The sequence below is a fragment of the Phoca vitulina genome, unplaced genomic scaffold (genome assembly GCF_004348235.1).
Source record: "Phoca vitulina isolate PV1807 unplaced genomic scaffold, GSC_HSeal_1.0 scaffold38, whole genome shotgun sequence".
NCBI lineage: Eukaryota > Metazoa > Chordata > Mammalia > Carnivora > Phocidae > Phoca > Phoca vitulina.
The window spans coordinates 16,588,523-16,609,648 of NW_022589741.1; the positions used below are offsets into that span (position 1 = coordinate 16,588,523).

Genomic DNA, 21,126 nt, shown 5'->3' on the forward strand with positions numbered 1-21,126 from the left:
AGATGGATCAGGACTACCCAGAGTCACTCCCCACGCAGAGAAGCCGGACCAGAGTGACATCTTCCCAGTGGTGACGACCTCTGGCCACAAGTCCCTGTCCCTGCATCTCACCTGGCCACCCCACTGATGGGCTCTCTCTGTCCCTTCCAGAAAGCGGACCTGGCCGTGGCGGGCCTCACCATTACTGCGGAGCGGGAGAAGGTGATAGATTTCTCCAAGCCATTCATGACTCTGGGAATTAGCATTCTTTACCGAGTTCATATGGTAAGAGACTTATTTTATAAGCATTTATGTCATTAAAGCTATTTGCATGCAAACACTGAGTTATATGGTAATAATGAATGACTCACGGAAATATTTAGATTTCAAGACTTAAATGCAAATGAGCTGGGCTATTTTTTCCCCCATCAGCTGCGTGGACTTACAAACAGGAAGCATGGAAAAGTCACACTTGTGGGCTTTCCAGTAAAATTTGCTTCTGCCTCACTGACTAGGGATGGCCGAGAGTGATCTCTTCACCCTGGGTGCATACAGTGTCGGGGAGTGGCCCTGTTGGTCACTCTGTTTCCTCCTAGGGGCAAGGTCCCCAGTCCAGATGAGTCACCCCAGCATTTTCAAGGGCTTTGCAGATTCCCAGGTGCACCTCTGTTCACTCCGAGCATTGCGTCTGGTGAAGGAATGCAGACTCCTTCCTCTCTGGGTTTGTCATACTGGTGAATAAATAATGTCACTTATATCTGGCCTGTCCACTTTTCTGCATCCTTCAAAAAGAGAGAGAGAGAGAGAAAGACTTCTCTGGTTAGGTTGCCTAGAGTGAGTGTCTAAATGAGTTTGTGAAGGCACACCAATGGGCATAAGGACGGACCTGACAGAGGACACTGGCTGGTGGGGGATGTGGGGAGCGTCAGGAGAGTAATGCTGGCTGAGCCTCATCCACAAAGAGGATAATAGTTATGTTGTCAGCACATAGTTGACTGAACCAGAAGAACCTTCTTCTCATCCTTTTATCCAAACTGGCTCTAAGTGCATAGCTATTATATGGATTTCCCCAATACTCAAATCATTCTCGGTGTCCAAGGTCACGCTAACATAGTAGATTCCAGGGTGTTACCTGGCACCACAAGGCTGCCCAACAGGGAAGGAATCAAGCGCTCATCCCACGTGCCTGCTGAAGAAGTGACCCCTTCTCAGGCCCCAAATCCCAGCCCTAGGGAAAGGGGATTGTCTGTATTCGCTATCCCAGCCTGGGCTCACATAGCGGGAGCTGCTAGGGCATCAAGAACCGCAGCCCATTTCTGTAAGAGGGCAGGTCCCCTTGTCACAGAGCCCGTTCGAGCAGCTTAGAGGAGCGTTGTCCTGTGCTGGACCTCAGCATCCATCATGATCCCTGCCTGGCTTAGAAAAGGAGGCCACATCATCTAGAAGAAGAGGCAGCATTGAAATCCCAAGCTCCCCAGGCTAAGACAGAAAGCAATCTGATGATTTGGTCATTGTAGACGCTGTCATTGATGTGTCTGTCTTGTGAATTAAGGGTGATAGTCTTTTTCACGATGATGAAAGCTCCCATTCATTGAGCACCTCCATGTGCCAGATGCTCTCTCGGGCACCTGTGAGGATGTAGACTATTGTTATGGGTTGAATTGTGTCCCCTCAAAAGACATGTTGAAGTCCTAAAAGCCCCAGGACTTGTGAATGTGACCTAATTTGGAAATAGGGTCTTTGCAGGTATAATCAAGTTAAGATGAGGTCACACTGGATTCGGGCGGGTCCTAATCCAAGGAGGGGGTCTTTATAAAAAAAGGGAAATGTGGACACATGGTAGAAGACCATGTGAATTTGGAGACAGAGTAGAATGATGTCTCTACAAGCCAAGAAACGCCAAGGATTGCCAGCAACCACCAGAAGCTAAACACCAGAAATGACAAGGAGGGATCTTCCCCAAAGCCTTCAGGGGCAGCATGGCCCTGCTGATGCCTCAATGTTGAACTCCTCACTTCCAAACTATGGGACAATACATTTCTGTTGTTTTAAGCCACCCAGTTAGTGGTACTTTGTTACAGCAGCCCCAGGACACCGGTACACTTTTGTTGTTCTTATAAGTAGGTGAAAGAGCAGAGTTCAAACCCAGGAATGCTGTGCCTCGAGCATGTGTTCTCTCTGGGACACCAGGCGCCCCCCCTCATTCGCATGATCTTTGAGTAACTTGTCCTGGAAAGCATTCTTGTGTACCTTTTCTCATCTGGTCCTTAGGACTGCTCTTTGAGAAGGGGGAAGGTATTAGAATTCCAACTTGACAGTAAGGAAACTAAAGTCACACTTGGAACTGACACAGGGCTGGGCCTGGAAGCTAGGTGTCCTAAGTCTCAGGACAGTGTTTTTGTCATCCTTACACCTGTCTGTAGTCCCTAGGTGATTTTCCAGCTAGCACCATGTGTTGAGCCCACCTCACCCCGTTCCTGTCACTGAGCCTCAAGGCAGCATCCCAAAGAAGTGGGGACATAGGACCTTTCTCCAAACCATATTGCTATGGCCAAGCTGTATGCCTTGATTTCTTGATTAATGCCAAGGATACTAGAGCCCGATGGACCATGAGGATCCATGTGGGTGAAGGCACCTGTTCCCTAGTGTTTCTACTCAGTACCTGGGAACACCCACCGCTAGGCTACCCTCACCAACGGGGACACCGCTGTCCAGAATATCAACCCCAGCCAGAACCAAACTCCCATTCGCCAGTCCTCTGGACATCCTTAATTGGATTGTTGGCCACAGGTTACCTACCACCATAAATCTATGACTGTATTAGTTCTTGGGATATGAGGTTTTATGTGTCAGCCTGCCTAAGCTATGGTGCCCAGAAGTTTGATCAACCACTAGCCTAGATATTCTATGAGAGTATTCTGTAGATGTGATTAGTAGCTATGATCAGTTGACTTTAAATAAACGAGGTTACCCTTAATAACCTTGGTGGGCCTCATCCAATCAGTTGAAGGCCTTAAGCACAAAAACAGGTTTCCTGAAGCAGAAGGAATTCTGCCTCAAGACTATCACTTAGAAATCCTGCCTGAGTTTCCAGCAGGCTCTATAGATTTTGGCCTTAACTGCTCCCACAGTGGTGTGAGCCAATTCCTTAAAGTAAATCTCTTTATATACACACACACATACACACATGTGTGTCCTACTGGTTCTGTCTCTCAGGAGAACCCTAAGTGATACGGTTCCCCTTTCTGGTCAGGATTCCTCCCCTCTTCCAGCCTCCATACTGAGTCACTGGTATGCCACATGGCTGCTCAGATCTGATTTATAACAGGGGGCCGAGCTGAGTAAAAACTGAGTGCTGGCATGAACAGCTTACACTAAGCAGAACTGACAGTTTATGCATTTATTCAACAAATATTAATTGAGTGCATTTGGTGTGTGAGGCAGTGTGCTTAGAAAGGAGCAAAAAGTCAGCTGGAGAGAACAATCCTGAATCAATGAAACCGGGGGAGACCTGGAGAGAACAGGTCTGAGGTGAACTTTGCTGAGTTGGCAGAAACAGCTAATGCCGCTGGATGGCCCAGTGCAGTTCACCACGAAAGCCTCCATCTAAAATTACGTAGAGAAGCTGTCTCTCATATAGTAGTGTTACGTTAACAAAATTAAGGTTGACTACTGGGTGTTTATTATTTTGTGAATTTTTCTCAGGTTGATAGTGATTATTTTGTGAATTTCTCTCAAGTTGATAGTTTCTCAAGATGATTAATTTCATTTTATAATCTATAATGACCTAGAATCTCTATCTTAATTCTATATCTGACGTCACCTGAGTCATGAGTGATTATTACCAAAATGTGAGCATCTGGTGATGATGAAACCTGTGTGCAGAGGTTAAAATAATTAACCCAAAGTATAAATGCCTCTTTCAAAAATATTGCAAAACCCTCCGAAGTAGTAAGGGGTGGCAGGTACGTGTCTGAAGTCTAGAGACAATCGGAAATAATGTGTGAATTTCCAGCCATCTAAGATTACCTAGGATTAGTTTTTCATGACCGTGGGATCACCAAGAGTCAATGATGTGGTATTTTCCTCTTCTCACCGTTGGGGTATAATCTATGTGTCTGCTCAGGCATCTCTAGGACCAAAATCAGAAGAATGTTTTGCTCTTTGGACCACCTACTCCTTGCCACTCAGAGGCTGGCTGAGAATTCTGACTTGTTACTATGAATCCCTCCCACTTTCTAGAACTCCCTCCATTCCTGGGGTCCGGGTCACTGTTTCTTCTTGATGTTCCTCCTACCGCTCTGATGGTGGCCAGCCCCCCAGCATTCCAGTTGACCCCCCCTCTGCCTGCCCCATGGATGTCCCTGGTGCATTTCCCTTCTCTCTTGAACAGCTCTCTGCCTGGCTAATGTCACCCACTGCCACATCTATAAATCTGACCCGGACCACTCCCCTGAATTCCAGAAGCATATTTCTAACGCATGACTAGACATCACTTGACCATCTCTCAGGAACCTCAACTATGGTCTCACAAACCGTATTCGGTAGAATTCTTCCTCCTCTTCCCCTGCCCCATCTCACATCATGACATCTCCACCCATTCCCCTGAGTTGCCCTTCACCTCTCTTACCCCACACGTTCAGTCGGTCTGCTCACCTCCTAGATAGTTCTCAAGCGTGCTCTCCACCCCCACTGAATCCACCTTGGTTCGGGCTCTCCTTATCTCTGACCTGAACTGCTGCCGTTCTGGTGGCCTGTATCCTCCTCAAGGTCAGGGTGTTTCTCATCCAGCACCGTATCCCCATCAGAGGGTCACAGTCATTGCCAGCATTCACTAAGAAGCAGGAGAAGTTTCTGGAGCCAGAGCGGCCATGTACTCACTGCATGTCCCCTGTGTCTCAGTTTTCTCATCTGCGACAATGGGTTGTCATGCAGACTGAATGAAGATACGTAAGTACTTAAGTAATGCACTTACAATGGTGCCTGACCTGTGCACAGTAAAGCGTTAGCTTTTATATTTCATAAATGTATGTGACTTGCTAAGAGTTAGTTTTTAGTTTACTGTTACTTTTTTTTTTTTTTTGCAAATGGAATCATATCAGCCACCTATGTAAGATCATTCACTGGCTGCCCATCACTTACAAGACCAAGTCCATCCTTCTGAGCATGGAGAATAAAGCCCATCTTTCCTGTTTCATTTGCAGCTCCTGCGACAGGCGTCCTCACCCCATAGCGCTCACTGCTTCACCATCACCCCAGCCTCTTCCTATCTAGGTCCGTGCCCGTCTTCTTGTTTCTCGGCCATGGAACAAACTCCTCCCGAGCCTTCAATACCCAGCTCAAATGGCACTTGCTCTTCAATGTGACTCCCCTAGATAGAGCTGATGGTCTCTTTCCCCAAGCAGCTGCCCTCTGTCCACACCTCCGATACGGCATGTACATGCTGCATTGTACTATTCTTTGTTTATCTCTTGTCCCTAAGTGGATCCTAGTGGGACATACATTGAGGAGAAGGTACCCTTTTGTCAGGCCGGGAGCTTTTCTGATACGGTTTTTGGTATAGAAACGTGATCATCCTAAATAGGCTGTATTGGCCTCATAATTATAGAAAGAAGAAATGCAGGAGGGAAGGAGCAGGATGAACGACCTAACTAGATTTCTTATTTTCCTTTCTGGCCTTGACTCCAGTGGTCTGGAGAACAAGAAGAGATAGGAGGCAGATGTTTCCGGCAGCCCAGGCACAGCTTCTGCTCCAGGCCTGCACGGCTCCCCCCGGGACTCACTGCTCTCTCCCCACCAATGCCTGTAGATCCCACACACAGCCTAGCACCCACCCGAGAAAGCATCGCAATCCCTGGGCGGGGCTAGATGAGCTTCCAGAACATACATACGGAGTCCAGCCTTTAGAGCCTGGGTACTGAATAAATCTGAGTACCCCTGGTATTCCAAGGATAGGAATGAAATAACAGGACATCTGAAGTTCAAGACTCTCTTGATTTCTGTGGCACATCAGCTCATTCATTCTTACTGAGAAGTTCTGTATATGCTGGAGCAGTAGAAACCCAGAGGCATCTGTACTCCGGGGTTTTATGATACTGATGCACGCTGTGAGCACTCCAATATCTGTGTGAATGGAGGAGAGAAGAGCACAGGAAAACGAAAACATTCATATTGAACATTAGAGCGTATCGTGTCGTTTCACTCTCTCTTTTTTTTTTTTTTTCTGCAGCAGCAATTTGCTTAATGATGTTTTGCTCCGATTAATATTAAAATAAGTTTGTATTCCTCAAGCACACACTGACTGTTGTAGAAAGGCATCATCCGAGTGTGCCAGACCTGAGATTTGATACTTGGCATATATAGCCCCCAAATGGGTAATTACATTTAAAAAGTTCAGTGTTGACATATTCAAGGAGGTTCGGTATACGTCCAGGATACTTGTGTGTTGACTAACATCTGTCTGGCGTCTCTTTATTTATGAAGCACTTTCGCATAGAGTCTCTGCTTTAATATGGCAACCCCCAGGGGCAGGTAGTGTGATTTCCATTTTACATGGAAGGATGCTAAGGCCGTGGTGGCTAGTGGTGCCGTGGAAAGAAGAGAGAGCACAATGGTTGGGGGAGGCGTTGAACCCAAGTTTCTGGTCCCCAAGCCCATACACTTCCAACTACCCATCTTTATGGGACAGTTAGGTGCATTTCTCCATGTCAAGGCTGTGTGTCAGGGGAACATTCTAGATCCTTTCTAATCTGAGGATACTGTCTATCCCATAGTGTCTCCACCCAGCCAGAGCATCTAAGACCCCCTCGAAAATGTGACTTTGTTATTATCCCCCTACAACGTCCTACTCCACCTTTGATTAACAAATGGGAAAGTTTTATACTCTGTTCTTTTTCTCTTCTTAACTCTTAACTAGAGTCTTCTCTGTCAAGAAAAGTAAAAAAAAAAAAAAAAAGGCAGACAGTGATTAAAAAGTAAGAGAGACATAAATGCCAAAATTAAATTAATGCCCCACATTTTCGCTGGATATATGACCCGTTTTTTTCAAGAAGGTCTGTTTCATTTCAGAAAGACTGTCTAGAAAAATGGAGAACAATGCTAAGTAAACCAGTGAATCATTTCTAATACTGCTTAATACTCTGCTATAAGGAAACAGAAAATGCAGAGTTCTATTCCTTAAGGCTAAGTAACATGATAGCCCATAACATGGAAATATGGTTTCCTGGGTGTATCATCATTTTAATATTGGCTATGTATTGGACGCTCCTATCCCAAGAAGCTCCAGGTGTTCTATCAACATTACTGTAGTAATTCTCACATTCCCCCTTCATGTTGATGGCTGGGGCCCATTTTCCGGAAGACAAGGGCACCCAGAGAAGTTGAGTGGCCTCCCTGGAATCACACAGCAGGCCAAAGTCAGTGCCAGGATTAGAATTTAGATCTCCTCATACTGGATTTCCAACCATCAGAGTGAAAATAGATATGCTAGCGTGTGGGTTACATAGGCAACAAACTCATGTGGGTGTTTTATGTGAGGAGGAATTAAGTGCTTGCTTCTTTTTCCCTCTTGGCTTCAGAGGTGGGAAGTGCATGCTAAACCCAACTATCATCAAGACAGTCTGTTGCAGACACCCAGAGGAAAGCTACCCGTGGGTTCCTGGGGCGGGATAGGAGGAAATCATCTTCTTCTGCCTCTTCCAGAAGGAGACACGGGCACTGCCTCCTTTTATCTCTTCAGCCCTAAAGAGTATTTTATTGATTGTCGACCGCCGCTGAGAATTGAAGGAGACCTCTGAATACGTTGCCATTTAGTTGTAAAGACCACCTGGAGGACAGGAGGAGCCTTTGTCCTTGGCTCTGAGGGAGAGGGGAGGGGGTGCAGGGAAGGAAGAGAGTCGGTACCACTAGTTTGTGTGGTGTCACCACGAAGGAAAGGGGGACCAGGATGCACAGCCCTTCCGCGGACATGGGAGAACCCGCCACACATCTGACCCACTCCATCTGTGACTTGGTTGGGAAGGCTGAGGCGGAACTGAGGTTGGAATCATTGGCCTCTAAGAACCATCCTTCCAGAATGGCGCCTGGTATTGCCCTAATGGCTTCCCTGGAGAGCCCTGGGGAGCCCTCATGACTCGTGGAGTATAACCCATAGAAACTCTAGGAGTTTTGGAATGTGACTGTGGCCACATGGCATTCTCTCCCCGAGCATCGTCCGCATCTGTCACTGTAGGACAGAAAAAGGTATTTCTGGTCCGTTGAGGGAGAATCAATATAAAAGGAAGTTCTGTCCTTTGTCACATTTCCCCTCCTCCCTCCCCACGCATTCATGGCTACCATTAGACAGAGGGGAAGCCACCACACATGGCTGTTACTATGTGTTAACTCATCCAGCTCTCAAAACACCCCCCTGAGGTAGGTTTTATTGTTACCCTCCATGTTACAAAAGAGGAAATGGAGGCCCAGAGAAGTTAAGTACTTGTTCTGGGTCATACAGTTGTAAATGATAAAGCCAGGATTCAGTCCTGGGCAGGCTAGCTCCAGAGTCTGTGTTTTAACTTACTGCCTGTCCTGCATTACCTGGCTCTGGGGTCTTTATACATCTGGCTGCCAACTCTGGGAAAGCAACTGCATTCTCACTATAATGTCATTTCTTCTAGTACACGTAGAATGAAGTATCTGTGAGTCAACAGATTATCTTTAAGGACAAGAGGAATTTTCGACATGCAAGGGGCATTTAGTGCCACTTTGCAGCTCTATGCTAACATTCAAAGGGTCTCCCCACGCTGGGATGGTGATCAGTTGGTGACCAGCCCCTTGGGTCTCTCCCACCATCAGACAGCATCGAGAATGCTGGCTCTGGCGTGGTCAGCCTGAAACACAGTACAAAAGTCAAGGAACTATGGCCGCCTGGGTGACTCAGTCAGTTAAACGCCTATCTCTTGGTTTTAGCTCCGGTCATAATCTCAGGGTGGTGAGATCCAGCCCTGCGTTGGGCTCCGCACTCAGCGCAGAGTCTACTTGAGATTCTCTCTCTCTCCCCCTCTGCCCCTCCCCACCACTCGCTTGCATGCTCTCTCTCTCTCAAATAAATAAATCTTTCTTTAAAAAAAGTCAAGGAACTAGTTAAATTTTGGTGCTGTCTAATTTTCAGCTCCATCTGCAGGGCTTGGCCTGTCCTGGACATTTGGGGCATAGACTATATATAACCAATTATCTACCTTCAAAGTGGTTGTAGTCACCAGAAGGAACTGGCCCAACTTACAGCCCACAGGACATGTATAAATCAATACAAATGCCTATAAATACAACAGAGTGAAAATAAATGATGATGGGTGTAAATAAATAATGTTGAAGAGGACTTTAAGGGGTTGAGATAAGGTAGGATGGGATTCTGCTGGCATTGGGGAGAAGGCATGAGATTAATTAGGAGGTTTACTGGAGCAAGTTGCAAAGATAAAAAGGAGAGGAAGGTGCGGTCCAGCGGCCATTTGAATGAAGGAGGGGTGGCATATCTGTGGCGCGGCGTGATGAACGAGCACCAGAGAAACTGAAGCAATCACCAATGATTTGAGCAAGGCACTTAACCTCCCTGGGTCTCCATTCTTCCATCTGTCAATATAGAGAACTGGGTATTGAAATCAAGAGAACATAGTGAAACGTTTTGAGTTCTTCGGAAGTATCGCCATCATATATCCTCTGGGTTAAGGAGAATCTGTTATTTGGAGGAAATGCCTGTGGCATATGACACCTGATTTGCCCCCAAGCACCAGTAACTCAGATATCTTTGGGGGAAAGAAGCAACCAAAGCATCCACATAGAAAAAAATAGGAGGAGTTCGGGGCCTGCAAATAACATACTTCTCTTTGCCGTTGTATAAACAGCCTGGGCTCAGCCCAAACCAAGGTAGTATAAGCCCAGACCCAACTCTCAAATAACTGCCCACTCCTTGCTCTTTTGGTTGGCGTCAGTCAATCACAAGTAGAATCAGATGTTCTCTTGCCAACATGACTGATATGTTTCCAGCGGAGCTATGTTTATGTCTTGATCTTGTTTGTGTGATGTTCTATGTTTTATAACTTGAGTCTCCAGGAATTTTTCCCACGACTGTGCATCATTCCTTATCACCCATAACCAAATACGGCAGCTTTAAATAGTGCTGTCATTTTCCTCAGTTCACTCGTTGTGATATAATCAGGTATAGATTTCTGACATTGAGCATCTAATGGGGTTTCAGATTCAGAAAGCAACAATGAAAGATTTTTCTTTTCCCCCCTGGGTATCTCTCAATTAGGAGACGTGGAGTGAAATAGTCATGAGCGACAGGGCACTAGAACCCATGTCCATTTGCCCCGAGAAGCTGTGGGGTATGGAAGGACAGAGGGAAGGAGGAGTTGGAGAGAGCAGGCTGCATGTAGATGGGGCGACCACCACTGAGCTCCAGGCCATTGGCGATTTAGGCCCAGAGTTCCCAGACCACCCCGTTTTGTGAAAGAAGCCAGAAATCTGGATTTTTATGTGAAATCTCTCAATCCATGATAGTAACGAATATAGAATGGGCGAACACGGCAGGGTAAACAGGCAGGTGGTATGAGAGCTGTCTGTGATAAGACAGCGGTGTGGTCCCTTTGATCTAAAGGGGCTCCAACCAAGGCCAGAGAAGGGCGTGCACTTGCTCAAGACCACACAGCGACAGACAGAGGGGATCAATGAACTCCATCCTTCTCATTCCGTTTCACTTTCCTCCAGAAAACGTCTGGGGGCTTGGTGCCTCAGTTTCTGTTCCTGGCCCCACCCTTTGGCTCCCGTGACTCTGGCCAGGCACACCCCTGGGCTGGGGACAGACCATGTCTCCCCACAGCATGATGGTACCTGAGCCCTGAGCTTGGTATCAGAAGACGTGCATTTGAGTCCCAGCTCTCCCACTTACTAGCTATGCGACCTTGGACCCACATCTCTCAACTGCCCTGGGCTTTTGGTTTCTTCACTAGTAAAATGAAAATCATAACCTGCCTCACGGCACCGTTTTGAGGTTAATGTGAGAAATCTCACTGTGCGTCAGATCACCCTGCAAACAAAAAACCAAGGTGCCTTACATTAGCATCCTCATGAGAAAGACAGGAGCGTCAAAGAGGGGTGCTGTCCAACTCCAGCGCTGCGGACACCAGGGGCTCTAAGGTGCCTCTGAGCCCACCATGCCGTCCCCGGGAGGTGGGGGGGGGGGACACAGGGCAGTACATGAGGGACGCTGAGACCTGTTCCCTTTGCTCAGCACAAAGCCTCCGTCAACCTAGGAAGTGACGTGGCCCCAGCTGTCCCTTTGTTTGGTCTGCTGAGATCAGGGCTGGCTAGGTGTCGGAGCGGCCCCTCTACACCTTGGGCCCCAGTGCCATTTAAACCAGTCACCCAGGACCCCGGGGGGCAGGGCTGTCTGGGGCCAGACCTGCACCCCCCACACCTACTCTGGCCTGCCCCACCCTGCCCAGGGGCCATCCTGACCGACCAGGTACAGTGAATCTGGTTTTGTCTTCATTTCCAGGGACGCAAACCTGGCTATTTCTCCTTCCTGGACCCATTTTCTCCAGGAGTCTGGCTCTTCATGCTTCTAGCCTATCTGGCCGTCAGCTGCGTCCTCTTCCTAGTGGCTCGGTAAGCTCCTCGCCCCTTCCCTGTCCTCGCACCGCCACCTCGCGTCCACCTCTGAGAACTGCATGGGAGGGGTGGCGAGTGGGAGGGGCGGGGTCAGAAGACCTTGGGGCCACACTGGAGGGGTGGGAGAGGGACTTGGGACCTGACCTGCTCTCTGCCCTGCTGTCCACCTGGCACTACCCATCCCCCCACCTATGCACACCTTCCTTACCTTGCAGAGTGCAGACAAGCCAGCTTGTCTGAATTGTCTTCTGTACTCTTGCCTCTCCCCCCTCCCATTCCCCCGGCTCTAGGCCCCCTGTTTGTGTGGGGGCCTTAGGAGATAGAGGGTGGGGGGTGGGGAAGGTGACAGGAAGATTACTCTGATTAAGCACTATGCGTTTGCCTGCCCTGGCATCAGACCTTGCCAGGATCTGCCACAGAGTGCTGAATGACAAGAACCAGAGCGGGGGGGGACCGGAGGCCTCAGGGCATGGGCGAGGGAGAAGGTTTCCTCTGAAGAGGGCCTGGCCCTTCCCCAGCCCGGATCTGCCAGTGAAAATACAGCTGCCTTGTTGAATGAGAGCTGTGGAGGATGGCATACGACAGGAAGGCGGGATGGAGAGAGGCATTTGCAAGTAGTGTTGAGTTGCAACAACTGGTCCAGATCAGGGGTTGGGGACAATTAGGCCCTCCGCTTCCCCTGGAAACAGAAATTGTCCCTGGGCCTACAGAAGAACCTGAGGGCGTCCCATGGCTGAGGCCTCCCATGAATGTGGACAGAGAGGGTTGTTGCTCTCAGAGCCTGGGCCATTGGATCAGCCTGGGCTTCGGGAGAGCCAGCTTACTACCCAGAAGCAGAACAAGCCCAGTGGCTCAGGGCTCACTCATTCAGAATCCCCGCTCTCTGCTCAGTGCTCAGCTGACCATAACGGAGGACCAAAAAGGGCTGTTACTCAGGAGCAGAGAACCACAGGATGAGCTTCAAGAATGCTAGTGGAGACTGTTCCAGCTGTCTCCGTAGTGGTCTCCTTTGCCTCGGGGCCACAGTGGCAGGACCAGATGATTCCGGTGTATGTCCCACCTCTGCGGGGCGAGGTCTTCCCCCCGAGCATGTCTGCTCAGCGGTTCAAAGAGAACATGTGCTCCCTCGAGTTAGAATACGGAACCCCAGGGAACCCCAGAGTGCCCAACCCCCAGGGCAGCTCCCAGCCTGCCCAGGGAGCATTGTCTCACCTGGTCTGTGCCTCTTCCAGTAGAGATCAAAGCCAAGTTCAGGAAAGTCAGCCTGAGCCCATGAGATCCAGCCAAACAGCAGAAGGCCTGGCTTACAAGCTGATGGTCTTCAAAAGGCTGCTATGTGTTTCTCTCGGGTGCCACGTACCCCCCTCGGGCCTGGAGGTATTGCCACGGCCAAGTATCTGTTGTCAGTGACAATGGGCGAGACGTGGCAGGAGGCTGGCGCGCTGGATGACACGTCCCCTCTCCACTTCACCACGCTGTCTGCGGCTGCACTCGGGAAGCTGTGTGCTGAGCCCTGGCTCCGGGCTCTGGAATGCACTCTGGCGCCCTTTGACTGGGCCCCCGTGTGCAGCTAGCCCAGCTCTCAGGGGACCTCGGGGGCCCTGGAAGTGGTCGGAGGGCTTCATTACTAGATACACAGACACACAAGCCTGCTTTACCAGGCCTGCCACAGCCTGAGGCTTTTCAACCAGCCCCGGGGGCTTAAACAGCCCCTCTTCCCTACCCTGCACACACACATGCACACACACGCACACGCAAACTGCCCCCAGGATCCAGCATTAACAAAAGGATTATCAAAAAAAATACCCCCATATATATCTATATCTATGTTATATCATATATATATATATATATATATATATATATATAATGCATGAACCTAGGCTAATTTACCTACCTTAGGTAGGTACTAGTTTTCAAACAGGGTTCCATGGGGCATGAAGGCTCCTGGGAGGTGCCAGAGACTTTGGAGGGCTGGCGAAGAGGCTGGGCTCTGAGGCCTCAACTCCTCTTCGTGCAGACCAGCTCCACTTTTATCTCTTGACGTATTGTACTTCTGGGTGAGATTTTGGAGGGGGAAAGCTATTTGGAAACCACTAATCTAAGGCAGCCATTCCCAAGCCGGCTGATGTCAGAGTCACACAGGGAGTCTTTAAAAATGTGAATTCCCAGGTCCGATCCTCTCAGCACCTCTAGGGACAGGGAATGTGTATCTCTGAAGCCCACTTCCAATAGCCTGTGGGCTTGGAAACCACCGAGGACAAGCCAGCTCCGTAGGCCACGGGGAGAAGGAGCACATCTCGGGACACGGGCCAACGATGACACACTGGCGTCCTATTCAGGATCTAGAGGGGCGGTGGCCATGTGGGTGAGCCACGGCAGAACAACAAGCAGGCTAGGCCGAGGGGAGGGACGGGAAGGCCGGTGATGAGAACAGCACCCGGGGAGCCCGTGAGCGCACAGTGCCTGCCCTGCTCGGCACACACCCATATGCATCCGTCTCGGCAGAGCCGGGAGGCTTTGCGTGGGAGACGGGCTGGGGCCACGGATCCGAGGATGGAAGGCGTGTGTCTGGTGGGCGGGAAGAAAGGGCCTTCTGGACATCGGAGAGCGCGGCGGGAGGGAGGGGCAGGGAGCTTAGAGCAGCCCTTCTCGATCCTGGGTGCCCATCACACTCACCCGCGGAGCCTTAAGAAAGCACGGTTGCCCAGGCCCCAGCTGGACAGATGAAATCAGAACCTCTGGGAGTGGCATCTCGTCATCGGTGTTTCTGTGAAAGCTCCCAGGTGAGTCTGACACAGAACAGGGCTGAGACCCACAGCCCGAGGGACTGTCTAGGTCAGGGTTGCTCAGTGTGGACCAGGGGCGTCAACGTGACCCAAGAGCCTACAGATTCTTAGTCGGCACCCAGACTCCCTGAATCGGAATCTTCGGGCGTTGAGCCCAACAGTCTATGTTTTAACAAACCTTCTTGGTGATTCTGACGTAGGCTCTCGTCTGAGAACCACTGTTCTAGGCTGAGGGTTTTCACACTGGCTCTGTGGGGCCCTCGGGTCCCTCCGTGACCAGTTTAGGGGGCTGGGGGTGGCAGAACACCCCACTTCCCAGCCATCCCCTCCTGCCACGCCCAGCTTCTAGTCAGGGACCTGCACTTTTATCTGTTTCGTGTTTGGAGTTCCACATCATGGTTTATTTTAAAAAAATAAAAATGTTTTTTTAATTAAAGAAAAGCAGTACAAACACAGCCAACGTAGTCCAAGCCCCTCGGTTTTTGGTTGGGAAGATCCCGGTCCAGCCAAAGCCACAGGCCAGGGACTGAAGTACAGAGGTGAGGCCAGAAAGGAGAGCCCCTCCCACTGTCCCCAGCATGTTCCGTCACACCCACCCTCCCTGGCACTGGTCTGTGCTCCTTTTCTCCCACAGGTTGACCCCCTACGAGTGGTACAGCCCCCACCCATGCGCCCAGGGCCGGTGCAACCTCCTGGTGAACCAGTACTCCCTCGGCAACAGCCTCTGGTTTCCCGTTGGGGGCTTCATGCAGCAGGGCTCCACCATCGCTCCCCGAGCCTTATCCACCCGCTGTGTCAGTGGTGTCTGGTAAGATCGGGGGCAGAGGAGGGGCCAGGCCCGGTGGGGGTGGGGAGGGACCCCCCAAGGGGGTCCTCAGGTAAGCCCTGCTCTGGCTGTGGGTAGGCAGGAAGCTCACAGAGAATTCTCCCTTCCAAAACAGACTAGCAGGGAACTGGGCTGCATTCCGCCAGCTCCAGAAGGCTTGGGAGCACTGTCTTGGGAGCCCTGGCTTGGGCACACTTTGTACCATCTTTTCCTCTTCCCCTTTCCCTCTGCCTCGGAGGTCTGGAGACAGAGGGGAGGGAGCCAGGGCAGGAAGGGGATGCAGAAAACAGCCTTGCAGGCACACAACGAAGCCATTATAACTTCCTGACCTGAAAATGACCTGAGGTTGAGCGGCTGTCTGCCAAGGCCTATGCAGATTTATGCAAATCAGAGTGTTCCGCAGGAAATGCCTGCTGGAAGAATGGAAAGCCGGCTGCAGTCACATCTGGTCCCCTCTGCCAGCTTCCTTGAACTCCGTCCCCCTGGGCCTGGCTCTGGGCCCTTGCCGAAGCTGTCCACCTCAGCAGGTGTGGGCAAAGGCAGGCTCTTGCGGCTCAGAGTTGGACAGGAGCTCCGGAGCCGTCCACATGGGCAGTCAGCCAGCCTCCGGCTGCAGCTCCCTTCTCCTCTTGGCTCACCCAGGGCAAAAAGACTACGGTTGAACGATTCGATGTGTGGGAAAGCAATCTGAAAACTCAAAAGTGCTACATAAATATGTGGACTCATCATTGCTGTTAGACCATTATGGGGAGAAATGAAACCCACACACACATACACGTGTTGTATATGGATATAGCAGACAGAGGCAAAGCTTGCAGAATCCCAGCTCCCCAGCCTCGCTTAAAAACCCACTGTGGGTTTGGCTGTCCCAGCCTATAGGACTTACAGCCTTGGTTCTCTCGCCTCTTCTCAGCCTGTGTAAGCCAAAGGAGAAAGGAGAAGTGGTGTTTCCACCTTGGGCACCAGTGTCTGGACAGTTACCAGAGGGACACTGGACTGGGACTGATGGGAAGGTAAAAACGCAGCTGGGACAGTGACCCCTACCCAGCTGGGGTTTTTGTTTTCTCTGATGAATGATAAATACAGTAGGATTTAAGACTTCTGGGCGAGGTGCTCACCCATTACCATATAGTGCCCAGAAATCACCACATAGATCAATGGGAAGGACTGGGTTTTAACATTCCTCAGAAAAAGGGACGGTCTTGGCAGGGAAAATCACAGAGTTCCCTCAAAATCCTGGAGATCTGGACAGAAGCCGTACAAATGAGCAGAAGTCGGCCACAGACTCTGATCTCTTTCTACCTGGGGATTTTCCTTCCAGAGGGTGGTGTTTCTATGCATTGCATGGAGGGCCCCATTGTCTGCTTCATCCACCTGTCAGCTCCCCAACCCCCAGGAATTCCCTCCTCCACAGGAATGTCTGCCTGAGAGCCAGGGAGGGCCACCTGTCCCGCAGGCTGCTCCGCCTTGGCCCACTGGCTCAGCAGTACTTTAAATAGCTGTCCTGGGGGGGGGTCCCTTATGTGTGTGGGAGGGGGGCCCTTGAGTTGTTAGGGAGCCCCTCTGCCTCTCGGAGTTCTCCATTATCAAATCAAAGCCTCCGTTTGGTCAGCTCCCTGAAGGAGTGGGAGATCCGAAGAGAGGGCCATGGCGGCCTGCCTTAGATTCCTCTCCCAGAGCAAATGACGGAAAATGCCACGTTGCCAACATGAATGGCAGCCTTTCAGACTGGAGCAGGGCTCCACTGACCCCTTGGGAAAGAGGGTGTGATTCGCTTTCTCAGCAGAGACGATAGGCTTGCCCTGAGCTACTTGGCTCTCTGAGCCGTTCCTTTGTGACCAGTGGTAGAAAGCACCACACGGCCACCCAGGGTGGGACAGAGGCCGGGGCTCCACACCCAGGGCTCGTGAACCCACAGCACTAGCCAGGGTAGCTAAGCCGCTTTAGAATCCTGGCCTCAGCGTGGAGATGGCTCACCTTGCCTCCCCGGCCCCTACTGGATGGTCACGAGAAAGAACTTGCAGCAGAGTGTATGAGCTGAAGCAGGAGCAGGGAAAGCAGGTCTTAAGGACGGAAGGACACCTGGCACTTACAGGTCCCAAATAGGGAAGGTGGCCAGATGCTTTTCATCCCATATTCAGTGGGAGGGTCTATCTCTCCATTTCTCTATATCTCACATTCATCTGGTCCTTTACAGAGTATTAGTCACCAGTGACATACTATCTCATTTGATCTCACAATTCTCTGAAGACAGGCAGAGCAGACATTATGATCCCCGAGCAGACGAGCTCGGAGGAGGTATGTGGCTTTCCCCCCAAGGTCTCACAGGTGGAGTGCAACAAGGCCAGAAGTAAAACCAGGTCACCTCCCTGGTGGTCTGGCATATGGAGCTACCCATTGAGCTGGTAGATGGCCCTGTCACTTCCCACCTGGGAGGCAGCCCACGGGAGTCCTTGGACACAGTGGTAAAGGAGACAATGGGACTTCCTGCTCTGAAAAATCCCCTGGAAGCCGCCGGCCTCTGAATCTTGTGGCAAACGCTATGCTTTAGTTGACAATGTCTTCATAATGAGGAATGCCTCATTAATTCAGACACCACTGTTTCAGAATTTGTGATTATCCAACCTCAATTATGCTTGGATATGTCTTTGAACCCCTATAAACAAATGGACTGGGATGCAGATCCACACTGCTGACCAGATGGTAGAAGGCTTATTTAACCTACTTAAGTGAACAAACTAGTTGTAATGGCTTTAAGCATGGATACTGCCTGAGTTGCAAAATTATTCTCATTTTAAATGAGTTCGCACTACCCAATAAAGTACTCTCCTATTTTGAAATAGCTTGCCCATTGCAAGAGTAGTTTCTTTTTTTTTTGCTTTTTTTAGATTTTATTTATTTATTTGAGGGAGGGAGAGAGAGAGAGAGAGAGAATGCACGCATGAGCAGGGGGGAGGGGCAGAGGGAGAAGCAGGCTCCCCACTGAGCAGGGAGCCCAGTGCAGAACTGGATCCCAGGACCCTGAGATCATGACCTGAGCCGAAGGCAGATGCTTAACAGACTGAGCCACCCAGGTGCCCACAAGATTAGTTTCTAATTCCAACTTCTCAGCAGTTCAAAGGTGCTTGTCACCGGTTAATCTTAAAGAGTTTCTTGTTGGTAAAACTGGATTTAAAATATGGATTTATCTGTGTGTTACTTGGCAAGTTCCTTTGCTTCTCTGAGCCTCCGTTTCCTCGTCAGCAAAATTGGGATAAGAATTTTACCTCCCTTAGTTGTAGGGAGTACGTGAGATGGTGTGTGTGGTTCATGGCAGGTGCTCAGTACATGGCGATGCACATCTGATGGTTGGCAGCATCATGAGAAGACAGGGGCAGCCACCCAGCCCCAGCTCTAAACAGAGCCCTCAGAGCTGTCACCCTTAACTCATTCACTAGCTCATTCTTCATGGTCTCCGAGATGGTCTCATGTGCATGGACATACCTCTTTTGAATAGCAACCCAATAATCACCTCTTTTAAGAAATGAGAAAAAAAATTAATGGTCTTCTTTCAAGCAAGGCTCACAAACTCTGTTTATTTCTGTTGACATCATATGCCCTGCCTCCTCTCTCTTCCCCCATGGAGCTGGGAGCTCCTTCCTAAGAGGGACACCTGGTCTTTCCTGTGTCGCTGCAGGACTGGGGATAGGGGCTAAAACTCCTGGGGGTACCCGGGTAATGATGATTTCCTGGTCTTTTCCTACATAGGTGGGCATTCACGCTGATCATCATCTCATCCTACACGGCCAACCTGGCAGCCTTCTTGACTGTGCAGCGCATGGATGTGCCCATTGAGTCAGTGGATGACCTGGCTGACCAGACCGCCATTGAGTATGGCACAATTCACGGAGGCTCCAGCATGACCTTCTTCCAAGTAAACCATTGGGCTGCTCACCAACATGGGGAATTGGGCAGAATAAAGTTGAGATGTTTGTCCTCTAAAGATAAAAACATCAATCTTCATCCCATTATCTCTTTTGAACATCTAGCTTGGAGGTTCACTTGGGGCTCATTTATCCCCTGCTCTACAAAGTACCCTGGAGTTAATAGGTATCTAACCAACCTACTACCCAAGACGTCCATTTTCACATGAAACAAGTCCAAGGCGTTCAGTTTTCTGTTTTCCATACAAGCCTCAGTTCCTGTTGGCACCACAACCACTAAAGGCATCATGCAGAACCACAGGTGTGGATAGACACACACACCTCCCCTCTCCCCACAGCCCCCCCCCCCCCCCCCCCCCCGGCCAAATGCTCTCAGTCTTCTTATTGTTTGTAAAAATAGAGGCCAGGGCTTGGAGTTCACTGCCTCCAACCTAAAGGACAGCGAAGGACACAACCAGAATTTCCATTCTTCATTCTGCCAGAAGCCAGAGGTTGGCAGTGGAAGACTTCTCTAGGGTAGATGGGGCAAAACCGATTATCAAACCACTAGGCAGAGTTTACAGTGCCTTAGGGCCCTGTTCTTTCCTTGCCTTCCTGTGAAAGATATCAAAGGCACAGCCCCCTCCTCCTGCCATGATACAGTGGCCATTGAGAGACGGAAGGGAAAAGGCTATATTGAAAATAATGAGGGGATTGAGTAACAAAAGGGCCAGGATTTTCAGGTCCACTTTGATTCCCTCCCTTTTAATGCCAACATTTCCCTTCTCTTGTTCTAACCCTGCTTCCTTGCATTCTTTTCCCAGAATTCCCGCTATCAGACCTACCAACGCATGTGGAATTACATGTATTCTAAGCAGCCTAGTGTGTTTGTGAAGAGCACCGAGGAGGGAATCGCCAGGGTGTTGAATTCCAACTACGCCTTCCTTCTGGAATCCACCATGAATGAGTACTACCGGCAGCGAAACTGCAACCTCACTCAGATTGGGGGCCTGCTGGACACCAAGGGCTATGGGATTGGCATGCCAGTCGGTATGCAGGAGAGGGACAGCCCCTTTGGGTAGCACCATCCAGGCAGGGTCAGAGTAGCTAGGACCACTGAATGCAGCACTGAATTCGACAACCCTGTTCTAGAACCAGTTAACAGTGACTTTAGGTGGGCATTCTCCAGGTTAAAAAACAAAAAACAAAAAACAAGCAAATCCACATACTTCTACTGATCAGTGATCCCATTCTCAATCTTTAATTATGGAAGGGTGACTTGATTAGTTATTAGCTGATTAATTACTCAAGGGCATCTTGATGCCCTTGGTGGATTCTTCAGGGCTTTTGTTCTCCCCTCTTCTGCTTCCTGCCTTTTGGCCCTTTCTCTGTTGATGGACCTCTCTACTAGCAGTGGGAAGGAGACGGAAGAGACGGTCAAACTTAACTAATTTTGCTATTACTGTCCCTGGTGAAAGGCTTATTACAAAAGGAGACTGACATGATGAGATAAAGTGGTTTTCAGATCATTTGTGGGTCTCACGGACCCATCTACTCCAAATCAGCGTAGGTCATTGAGAAGAAGGAGTAGAACTCAGTATTTATCTGGCTGTGTACCTTCCTGGCTGTTATAGCATGGTAAGGATGTTTGGCTTCCAGAAAGGTCTCCCAGCTGTGCTTTCTAAAGGATATTCACACTTTGGGCCTTCCCCAAAAGGAAGGTGAGGGGAAGCATATTGAACTGCTTTTTGGATTGGCGAGGGAATCTGAAAATATTCCCTGGGTGCTTGGCACATACACACTTCCCCCACCCACCGTGGAGAGCCACATTGTATAGGGCTGTCCTCACTCAACACTGTTCTTCTACAAGTTTATCCTGTACGAGGCAGCGGGGGGGAAGCAGCAACTGAGGCCATCAGACCATGTGGGGAAAGCATGGACATCTTTGCTGTTATCTAACACACTCCTTGTCTTGATCTTT

General features: G+C 49.8%; 1 protein-coding gene across 10 annotated transcripts in view; it reads left to right on the top strand.

Annotated features, from left to right (window-relative positions):
- GRIK4 (glutamate ionotropic receptor kainate type subunit 4) overlaps nucleotides 1-21,126 on the top strand; it is a 428,651-nt gene that overhangs the window by 386,843 nt on the left and 20,682 nt on the right. For all 10 annotated transcript variants that reach the window (XM_032428067.1, XM_032428069.1, XM_032428065.1 and 7 more), the window contains 5 exons: nucleotides 151-264; nucleotides 11,516-11,625; nucleotides 15,052-15,225; nucleotides 18,991-19,156; nucleotides 19,970-20,195. In XM_032428067.1, the coding sequence (XP_032283958.1) occupies nucleotides 151-264; nucleotides 11,516-11,625; nucleotides 15,052-15,225; nucleotides 18,991-19,156; nucleotides 19,970-20,195 (790 nt within the window). The remainder of the gene's footprint in view (nucleotides 1-150; nucleotides 265-11,515; nucleotides 11,626-15,051; nucleotides 15,226-18,990; nucleotides 19,157-19,969; nucleotides 20,196-21,126) is intronic.